This window comes from Protomyctophum parallelum, assembly GCF_964188405.1.
Source record: "Protomyctophum parallelum genome assembly, chromosome: 2".
Lineage (NCBI taxonomy): Eukaryota > Metazoa > Chordata > Actinopteri > Myctophiformes > Myctophidae > Protomyctophum > Protomyctophum parallelum.
The window spans coordinates 21974553-21986254 of record NC_139699.1 but is presented as its reverse complement, the minus strand read 5'-3'; the positions used below and the strand labels follow the sequence as shown (position 1 = coordinate 21986254).

The 11702-nt window shown below is 44.1% G+C and overlaps 1 protein-coding gene across 1 annotated transcript; it reads right to left on the bottom strand.

Moving 5' to 3' along the window:
* Positions 1-226: 226 nt before the first annotated feature.
* Positions 227-11500, bottom strand: lipca (lipase, hepatic a; the record flags this gene model as incomplete). Its single annotated transcript, XM_083759240.1, has 10 exons — positions 227-245; positions 364-489; positions 1448-1666; positions 4445-4559; positions 6866-7117; positions 8607-8843; positions 9985-10102; positions 10283-10462; positions 11105-11277; positions 11491-11500. The coding sequence occupies 10 exons, from the start codon at positions 11498-11500 to the stop codon at positions 227-229; spliced, it is 1449 nt and encodes a 482-aa protein (XP_083615366.1).
* Between the last annotated feature and the right edge of the window lie 202 nt (positions 11501-11702).

Below are 11702 nucleotides of genomic sequence, written 5' to 3'. Positions count from 1 at the left end.
AACAATGGGCCATCTGACTAATGGCATGGCTTCTTTTTGGGTTGAATTGCGGGCTGTTGTGGGTGATTGTGATGATGATGATGATGATGTAGGGCCTGTGTTGGGGGCTGAGTTGGACCCTGAGTTGCGGGGTTTGTTGGATGTTGAGTAGGGGTCTGTGCGGGGCCTTGAGTGGGGGTCTGTGCGGGCTGTTTTGGGTGATGGTGATGATGATTATGATGCTGATTCAGGCCCTGGGTTGTGGGCTGAGTTGGGGGATTTGTAGGACGTTGAGTTGGGGTCTGTGTGGGGCCTTGAGTTGGGCCCTGTTTTGACCGTTGAGTCGGAGCTTGTTTTGATCGTTGAGTTGGGGGTTTTTTTTGCTTCTGCGGTCTCCTGAGTAGCTGCTTCTTGCTGTCTTTTCTGCCGTCTTCTTGACAGCGCACAAACACTTTCTCTTGCGATGCCTCGAGGTGCTGTCCTTCCTCTGTCATGGCACAAAAGCTTGTTCTGAAATAGAGAAATCATTATGTCAGTTAGTTTATGATCATGTTCTATGTATTGCAGCCTGAGTACTACCTGTCAGTAGGCTATAGTTAGCCCCATGTATCATAGTTTTAAACAGGAGCCATTTTGTCCAGTAGATGGCGATAAAAGTATTCCTTTGTTGTATAAGGCTTATCCTTTGGACAGGAGTGTGTGATACTTTTATTAGTTTGTATATCATGATATATTAAAACATTGGTTGCAATTTATATGAATACCTTGTAATAACTGGATCTAGACTAGAGAATGGAAACATCCTACACATGTAATATTTTTATTTATGTTGCAAATAATGTTCAGTACAGCAGCTGCTTGAGATTTTCAAATTTCTAGCTATGCTACAGAAAAGGCAGCTCTCTGTTTTCCTGTGCCACCGTGCTCCCTGCTGAGTAGCACAAATGTAATAAAACTAATAACAATTACAACTTGTTTTGTTGGAGGAGGAGGTTTCTGCCCAACAGAGACGTTGGTCGGAGCCAGTGTTGATTTTGACGACTAATACTATGACAAAAAATGTTTGATGACTAAAACTATAAGACTAAATATATTGACAATATATATATTGAGGCACTAGTGGACACGAACATCCAGCATTTGTAAAAGACACAAGTCATTTTACACTTGGTTGCGACGCGTTGTGAGCTTGTAGATCTGCTATTTTCAGCAAGTGTAAAATCAGTCATTATACGACGGGCTCGAGGCCCGCCAAAATACATTTTAGTCGACTAAAATCAACTGTAGATTTAGTCGACTAAAATCGTATGATATTTAGTCGACGAAAATTTAGACTAACACTAAAACATTCCAGGTGACTAAAATGTGACAAAAATAAACTATTCAAGATATGCTGACTAAAATCAAAATGTTTTGCTGACAAAAACAACCCTCATGGTCGGAGGAGGAGGCATTTAACACAACCCACCTGTCCTGCGTGTCGCCTGCCTTGACGCTGATCTTTCCCACGGTGAGCTGTGGCTTGGAGCGCGCCCCGCCCCATGGGATCATGGAGTGGACCCTGCTCAACACGCTCTTCCACATGGCCTGGCCCTCCCACTTGAACTTCAGCATCATCAGGTCCCCGATGTCCGTGTCCAGCGTGATCAGGAAGGTGTACGTCTTGTTACCCGAAATCTCCTCCATGCTGATTGACGACAAGAAGACACACACACTGAGAGAATGAATGTGCACACACACAGTACAATTTGACCTCAGTGGTGGGAAAAGTACTCAATCTTTTTGCTTAAATGAACGCATCGGCATCAATACCGTAATGATGTATACAAGTGCTTCGTTACAAGTAAAAGTCCGATGTTCAAAATGTACTTGAGTGAAAGTATAGCTTATGTACTTAAAGTACCAAAGGTAGAAAGCTCTCTTTATGCAGAATGTCTCGTTTCAAGTTTTCAAATGTATAATAAAAAATCTCTTGAAAATAGCAGATCTCCAAGCTCGTGAGCTTGTAGGTCGGCTAATACACTGTATGTCTCTCAGTTCTAAAACGTTATGCTGTGTAACGATGCAGAACTGGCAAAACGGAAGGGCATTTTGAAAACCCCCAAATTCAACCTGGGGCTTATGAAGCAAGCTTCTAAAGGTGTGAAGATCAAAGGATAATAACTCCATACCAGACCGTTTACACTACAGCCTAACTGGGACAAAAGAAACCACATGCAACTCAGCCGAGAACTGACTAAATTATTTCCTAGGCCCCTTTGGAACCTCGCTTTACGTTCTATGCTCAAAGAAGGGGTTCTGTATAGACGTATCCCTGCACCGGTAGAAATGGGCCAAAGACAGCGGACAAAACTCTTTTCGTAGAATCGTTTCCAAGAAGTAAAGGTATTTCTGACGAGCTAACAGATACAGAATTAGACGGGGGTGAAACAAGTGCTTACATAGCTTATGAAGTTAACCAGTAACATTTTTTGTCGGAAGTTGCACCCTGGTCGAATGAACTGAAGACAGTTGGAAAATCTAAAAGGCTAAAAGGGTTTTCGCCACTCTTTGGGGCTCTAGGCACTCCCCCCAGCCATCCTGGGAGATACAACCTGACCTTTTTGTGAATTTGACAAGTTCTCTCTCTCTCTCTCTCTCTCTCTCTCTCTCTCTCTCTCTCTCTCTCTCTCTCTCTCTCTCTCTCGTGTGTCGTTCAATAACTAGGCCGGATGCAGCACACGACAAAACGTGCAGTATGAATGTTGCGTTTTGAGGTTTAGCGCTGAGGACGTTTTGTTTGGTTTGCTCTATTAGGGCCTTTGGAGAGCTATGAGAGGATATGCTCTATTAGGACCTTTGGAGAGCTGTGAGAGGATATGCTCTATTAGGACCTTTGGAGAGCTATGAGAGGATATGAAGAATTCAGAGGATAATAATGTGACTGGCAGGGAAGAGTATACGAGTCCTGTTCTGATGCACAACGTCCAAATCAATTATTGATCCCTTTTTTTCATCTCCTTTCCACCATGCAGCCACTATATAGAGCTCCTTTCTCTCCAGCCGTGGGGAAAAGTACTCGCATGTTTTACTCAAGTAAAGGTACCGCAATGTACTTCGTTACAAGTAAATGTCGGCTGTTAAAAATGTACTCATTATGCAGATTGTCTCATTTTACAAGTTCAAAATATATTGTAAATACTGCTATTTTTTAAAAATCGTGAAAATGTGCTTCAAATCTTTGGATATTATTACAGAGCGTACATTTTAACTCAAATCTTTGCTTCTGGGGAGGTCCCTGGAACAACATATTTTCAGATGGGGGTCGGTGGCCAATTAAATTTTATTTTTGGGGTCCTTGACATGAAATATTGAGCACCACTGATATAGAAACATGAGGTATTTCAGAAAACTGTCAGGATTTAGAAGACATCTAAATTGGTTATAAGTAAAAGTACCTCAAAATTGTACCTAAGTAAATGTACTTAGTTACTTTCCACCACTGTTTCTCTCCACGCGTCGGAGCTTTTTCTGAAGCATTTCTTTCTCACAGGAGGTGAGAGTATAAAGCTGTGAATATCACAGGAGTTGAGAGTATAAAGCTGTGAATATTGTATGAATGAATGGGCTCAGCACAAACTCTCCACGGGAACAACAACAACAAATGCTGCATTCTTATGTAATTCCTGTGTTACAGTGCAATGTTGTATCGTTGCTCTCAGGCATACAGTACATCTTGTATCTTTCATTTTTCATAAATTAACGCCCTATCATACTACAGCCTCACACGACAGCATCAACAGTATAGCAGATCTACTTCGTGCCGCGTTTCAAGTTTATATTCAAGCGTAGGATCTGCTACTTTTGCTATTTTTTAAGTGGCCTATATGCACAGCTTTGTGTCTGTCTGTCTGTCTATCTGTCTGTCTGTGTGTCCGTCCGTCCGAGCACGGAGTGTGCTCAGCTGATTGGCTGAGCACATAATGTGATGATCATTGATGCCGCTTTTAAATGTGTTTTGGACATCGCTCTAAGATAATAATGGATAGGTGTGTGTGGTGGTGATGTCCTAAACAGTGTTGATTTCGTCGACTAAAACTAAGATATAAATGTTCGTCGACTACAACTGACGAAAACTAAATGAAAACTAAGGTATGATGACTATAAAACTAAGACTAAATATACCGACAATTTCATCAAGAAGTAATAACTAGACTAAAATGTTAGGAAGGGACTAGTGGACAAGAGATCCAGTCATTTTACACTTGGTTGCATGCTTGAAAATAGCAAATCTAGTAAAGTGTAAAAACAGTCATTACGACTGTTTTTTAGTCAACTAAAATCTTTAGTCAACTAAAACTAGACTAACACAAAAACATTCCAGGTGACAAAAATTTGACTGAAACTAAATGAAAACTATTTTAAGAGACTATATATGATTAAAATCATAATGTGCCGCCAAAAACAACACTGTTGCTAAACTCACAATGTGATGGGGAGGTCCTGGCTGTCCTCCGTGGTCCCAGTGAGAGAGATGGTTAGTGAAGGGTGCACCACTTGGATGGGGTTTACAAACTGGATCCTGAACTGGTAGTGGTACACTGTGTTGCACACAAGGACACAAGAGAAGACCTTTTACTGTACAGTCAGTGCTACATCAATAGAATCTCTCTGAGATTTCATCTGCCTAATGTAAAGTAGCCTAAGTAGCCTTGCCGAGCCATGAGGCCCATAGGGCCTATCTCTGTTTCTGTCGCGTGAGGCAGCTTGTTGTACAAGTACACCCCCTGGACATGACGCTAGTATATCGCAGGGACTTACCCCCAATCCAACCCTTGATGCTGAGTGCCAAGCAGGGAGGCACTGGGTCCCATTTTTAGAGTCTTTCACCTCCCAGTCCCAGGGCAGGCACTTTAACCACAAGGCCACTGAGCTGTTGCCTAATGTATAGACACTTTTACATTTCATTGTTGATCTTGTCTCCAAACTAAGACAAAAACTAGGTTTTCTGTATAGAAATAAATTCAGTTATCCAAATTCCAGTAAAAAAGCTATTATTGAGACCACTTTCCGCTCGGTCCTGGACTAAGGGGACATTATTTATAGGTCTGCTGCTCCTTCACTTTTAAAACCTCTTAAACCCCACGGGGGTCCGGGAGGGAAAATCTAAAATATCGGAGTTGGAACCTGAGACCTTGACCAGCCCCATTTACCCGCTGAGAGCTGTTCATGAGGTGGACAGCCCCAATCCCCCGCCGGCGGGGGATTGGGGCTCAAAAGTAGCAGCTAGACACTGTCTACCACTCTGCCTTGCGGTGGACTACTAGTGATACTGTAGTTATGGTACCCACCACTGTGCACTTTATGAGAACTCAGGTTTATCCTCTCTGACTGAGAGATTAATATAGTAAGAGAGTGGAGACACTAGCGTTGACTCCCATTGTAACAATGGAATGCAGAAGTTCTCATTCTAACTCAATGGGATAGTTCCAATGTTTGGAACTATAGCCCATAGCAGCATGTCGCCTACTAGATTACTCTGGTCCCAACTAGCCCCAGTAGTGATTACAAGCCGGGTTAGCACCTGGCAAAAATAATCAAGATATCTACATGTGTGTGTGTGCGGTTGGTATGCGGTCAGGTTTGGGCCTGGCTCAGGGAAGAGGACGCCCCTGCCATGCATAGTCCACCATGGGCACCGTTGGACGGGTGCATGTCCATCCATCCATCCATCCATCTTCAACCGCTTATCCGTAGTTGGGTCGCGGGGGCAACAGCTCCACCAGAGAGCTCCAGACTTCCCTCTCCAGAGCAACATTAGTGACTTCCTCCTGGGGGATTCCGAGACGTTCCAAGGCCAGTGAGTCGATGTATTTCCTCCAACTGCGCCTTGGTCTGCCCCGGGGTCTCCTCCCAGTGGGACATGCGTTGAGGACCTCCCTAGGGAGGCGCCCGAGAGGCATCCTAACCAGATGCCCGAACCACCTCAGCTGACTCCTTTCCAGGCGAAGGAGCAGCGGTTCTACTCCGAGTCTCTCGCGTGTGACTGAACTTCTCACACTATCTCTAAGGGAGATGCCAGCCACCCGTCGAAGAAAACTCATTTCGGCCACTTGTATTCGTGACCTTATTCTTTCGGTCATGACCCACACTTCATGACCATAGGTGAGAGTAGGAACGAAGATTGCTCGGTAGACAGAGAGCTTTGCCTTCTGGCTCAACTCTCTTTTCGTCACAACAGTGCGGTACAGCGACTGCAATACCGCCCCTGCCGCTCCGATTCTCCGGCTGATCTCCTTCTCCGTTCTCCCCTCACTCGTGAACAAGACCCCGAGATACTTGAACTCCTTCACCTGGGGTAATGCCTCATTCCCTACCCGGACTGCACAATCCACCGGTTTCCTGCTGAGAACCATGGCATGTGTGTGCCACGGGTGCATGTGTTTGGTCCCATGTACTAACAGTCCAGTCCAACAACCATTAGTCCGACACCCTAGCCCCCAAAAAACCCAAACCCTAAACCTAACCTCACAGGAAGCCACGGGTTAGTTTTAACCTGCCACAGGTTAGTTTTAAATGTTTGTAGGGCATCCGGGAGCGCGTCTTGAGCTATGGACTGTTTTTAACGTACGTTTGTAGGGCATCCGGTAGCACGTCTTGAGGCATGGACTGTGTTTTTAACATTACGTTTGTAGGGCATCCGGGAGCGCGTCTTGAGGCATGGACTGTGTTTTTAACGTACATTTGTAGGGCATCTGGGAGCGCGTCTTGAGCTATGGACTGTGTTTTTAACGTACGTTTGTAGGGCATCTGGGAGTGCGTCTTGAGCTATGGACTGTGTTTTTAACGTACGTTTGTAGGGCATCTGGGAGTGCGTCTTGAGGCATGGACTGTGTTTTTAACATACGTTTGTAGGGCATCCGGGAGCGAGTCTTGAGGTAGAGCCTCTTGCTGGCCCCAGCGTGTCCACTGCGGACCACCTTGATGTCGTAGCCCAGCGTGTTGCAGCGGTTCTTCCGACAGTCCAGACAGCTGCCTCTCTCGAAGGCCTTGTTGCTGCTGCACTTGTAGGCCGTGCTCTGCTTGTCCTTGTTCAGCAGGGAGTCGATGAACAGGTGCACCGACCTCTCGTGAGCACACTTCACCGTCTGTTCAAAACCTAGAGAGAGATGAGAAAACCAGCAAGAAACTCTTAGAAAACAGAACTGGAGATTAACAATATGGAGTCACGTAATGTTACTGCAGATGATTGTCAAAATGCTCTCCTAAGTTTTTCAGCCCAAAAGGGGACCCCTTCGCTGAGAGAGAGATGAAGCAGGGACTCCCCAATACATATTGTATAAAATTATTATTTCATCGATAGCTTCATACAATTGTTTGTCAGCACTATCATCAGTGTATGTTGGATTCATGTTAATGTGTATTTTCAGACATTTGCTGAAAATAGCCAATCAACAAGCTCACAACGCCTCAAGGGTTGTGAGCTTGTAGATCGGCTAATTGTTGGCTAAAGTTCTCCTCAGAATAGGGATGCTGGGGTTCATGTTCATTTATGGTTTAAAAAAACGACCCTAACATACAAAGATTTGGTGGAAGTGCAGGAACCCTAAAATAACTCTGAGGAACGGAACCACTGGCGTAGAGACTACTAGTACACTGATCATGCTGTGGGGTTTTATTTCTTTAGACATATTATTGGTGGATTGACACCGCGACCCTTGTAATAAAGCAGATCATGCAGCGTGTCCTGAAAGCATGTTATTATGATGTGTGATGGACGGAGGAGACTGGAGGAGTCTGGAGGGATCCTCTGTGCCTGCAGGCAGAGTCTTTGATGGACGGCCACGCTCTCTCTCTCTTCATTAATTAATTCGCACACCGTGACAGATGCTCTCATCCGCTTCAGCGCAGTTGTTTTTTTTTAAATGAGAAGCAGCGCTTTAGATTACCGAGGTATACTTATCTTTAAGACTTTGGGGAATTGAATTATAGCCGATGATGATGATGATGATGCCTCGACCTTCTTGTCGGCCGGATTCATTATTGTAAATAAGAATCTGTTCTTAAAGCGTGCATTAAAGTGATGTGATCTTGTTAAAAGAAAATTGTGTTTAGACTATCTATCAATCTAACAGAAAATACATCACCCCACAAGGATCATTTACCTTCATCGGCTCCGCTAATTTTAGTTTTCGTTTAATCACTTCCAATTGACTTCTTTGAATATCTTGTGTCTGACATTGAGACAGTCGGTTTATATCTCTGCTGTTTGGAAGAAACCACCTAACTCCAAATAAGCATATGTCAGGAAAAGAAGAAAACCATGTATTTTGAAAACAAAGCAATACTGCCTCATCAAAGTTGGTGTCGTGACTCTATATATTGTCAATGACTTGCATGAGCGGGAGAGAGGTGGTGGAGTTAGTTGCTTCATCAGACAATTTTAGTTAAGAGGTTTTTTCCAAACGCGCTTTTTATCTACTTTGCATTGGTTTAATATGTTTCTTAAACCAACACACAGACATAAAGAGTGTTCAATAGCACTGATTCATGCACAAAAAACCCCCCTCAAATCAAAAAAATGGAGTTAGGTGGTTTTCCCTCTCGCGACAGCAACGATATATTCTAACCTGTGTTTCTGACCATACCCAGGAGGCCATATTCGCTGATGTGGTCGTACAGGTTGATGCGGAGGTCGCAGCCCGGCTGGAACTCTCCTCCGTTGGGGTAGAAGTCGTAGTGGCCCACGGGCTGCTTGATGCCCACGCTCAGGCCCATGCTCTCCTGGGTGAACGTGTGGATGGCGTCCACAAAGTGGGCGTCGTCCGGGGACAGCCTGTCCGCGGAGGACATGCCCTCGAACAGAGGCCCCGCCGGGTCCAAACCTGGGAACATAATATAATATAATAGAATATAAGAACAGAGGCCCCGCCGGGTCCAAACCTGGGAACATAATATATTATATAGAATATAAGAACAGAGGCCCCGCCGGGTCCAAACCATAGACTGTAAAAAATATGGACAAAGCGTTCCCCGGCTCTAACATGGACGTAAAATGAAGCCTGTTATTCCTGCACTGTAAGTCGCCATCTTTCTAGATCCGTTTGGTACCAGCTGGCCATTGGCTGGCTCCGTTTGGGTCCAGCTGGCCATTGGCTGCCCAGACAACGAGGCGGGACTTCCCCCCTTCTTCTCCGTTGGTTTTTATTTTGACTCGAGTGGGAGGAGTAGACTCTTGAGTGGGAGGGGAATCCCGATCATAGACGGTAACGGTAGCCACGCCCCTCAGAACATACGCGACTTTATGGTCATTATTTTAATTAATGGGACCATAATTTTCCAAAAAGAATATTATGACATTAGAAATGAGACTTTAAACTAGTGACTGGAAGAAGAAAGTATTCATGACCATGTTTATTAAGGTAATACAGTCTAGGTGAAGTTGGGCCAAAATACATGGGCCTCTATGGAGCTATGGGGCTTTTTGGGTCCAGTCCAGCGCCACAACAGGCCATTATATGAACTACCGATTTCAAATGAGGCTTCACGAAATATCTGGCTGACTGCCCCCCTGGTCCAAACCTGGGAACATAATATATTATATAGAATATAAGAACAGAGGCCCCGCCGGGTCCAAACCTGGGGAGATTATATATTATATAGAATATAAGAACAGAGGCCCCGCCGGGTCCAAACCTGGGAAGATTATATATTATATAGAATATATGAACAGAGGCCCCGCCGGGTCCAAACCTGGGAACATAATATATTATATAGAATATAAGAACAGAGGCCCCGCCGGGTCCAAACCTGGGAAGATTATATATTATATAGAAGACTAATGATTCTCTACTCAGGCTGAGAGCATCCTCACCAGTAATGATTCTCTACTCAGGCTGAGAGCATCCTCACCATTAATGATTCTCTACTCAGGCTGAGAGCATCCTCACCATTAATGATTCTCTACTCAGGCTGAGAGCATCCTCACCATTAATGATTCTCTACTCAGGCTGAGAGCATCCTCACCAGTAATGCGTCCGATCTTCCGCGAGCCTCCCATATGACTTCCAGCAAATCCAGATATGTGAGCTCCAAGGCTGTAGCCGATTAGATGAACCTTTTTAGCTGGGAACTGGTACAGCTCCTGTGAGGAGCATACAATACAGGAGACATCTTTAGCTGGGAACTCGTAGAGCTCCTGTGAGGAGCATACAATATACAGTAGGAGACATCTTTACTTTATTGTTTATTAGGATCCCCTAATTAGCTATAGCTAATCTTCCTGGGGTTCCGACACAGAGACACATTTTAACATCTCACAGACCTCGATGGTTCTTAGGAAGTGGGCGATGTCCTGTCCGACGGTGCGGGTGTTCTTGGCGGCCACGGGGTAGTGGTGATGGGCCAGCGTGAGCCAGTCGTTGATGACCACGTTCACGTCCCCCAGGGACGTCTTCAGGGCGGTGGCCAGTCGCAACACCCAGCTCTCCATCACGCCGTTCAACTTAGAGACCACAAGAAAAGATTATTATAGGATTTATTCCCTTTTCTTATGTTGCATTCACACCAGTGTTGTTTCCGTCAAATTAAAACTAACTAAATGTTCATCGACTACCTTTTTTCACTGACATGGAAACTAAATGAAAACTAAGCTATGGTGACTACAACTAAGACTAAATATACTGACAATTTCGTCAACAAATACAAATTTGACAATCAAACATGGGGCTTTTTTTTTTTACATTTGTCTTTGTGTTATAGTCACAAAAGATCACAGGATCTACTGAATGTGAAGGTAGCCTACTGGGGGGGTAGCCACACTGTGTGTCATAGGCTCAATATGTCAGTTTGACACATTCAGTAGATCCTGTGATCTTTTGTGGCCAGATGTAATTTATTGGGGTCTAGTAGTAAATAATAAAACAGTGTATCACTATAAAATCCCTAAAACGAAAGAAATCAGCAAATGAAAAAAAAAATAACACTCATCTTTTACTTTCTCTAATAACAACCTAAACTTAACATTCAGTAAGTGGGCCTAAAATAAGAACATTATAATGGTCAAAGGCTGTGAACGAGTATGGTCCATGTACAGTACACCTGCTATAATGTGCCAGTCGTTGAAGCCGAGTCGGGCGGTTCTTACCGACCACCCGTGGGTGATGATGACCAGGGGGTTGCTGCTGTTGAAGCCGCAGGAGGCCAGAGTTGTGGGCCTTCTGAAGGCCTGCAGCTCGCAGGTGTCCTCCAAAAGATCTCCTTCCGAATACAGTCTGAAGAAGGAGTTGGCTACGTAATCCTCCCTGGACTCCGTGTCCGCTATAGACGATGTACAAACAGAAGGAGATTATACCAGTTCAGCCATTATTCAGGTGAAAGGGTGTATTTACTTTGAGCCTGGTGAATTATTAAAGCTACAAAAAGGTGTTTTTATTGCATTCTGAGTTGAAAACATAAGCTAGGCCTACCTCTTTTTCACAGTGTAAATAATGAAATGAAATGAAATTGATTTGAAGTCTCTTCCAACTCCACTTGTCAACATATTACCTCAGACATGCATGTGGATTGTCACAACAACTTGAAAGGTACAGTTGGGAACTTATTGTAGTTAATTCATAAATAAATAAACCAATCTGTATGGTATGTTGTTAATACAATATTAGCACATACAGTAGTCATTCCAAACCCTTTATATGTTTTAGACAAGTCATAAACCAATAATATTAACGCACAGTTTAATGGTG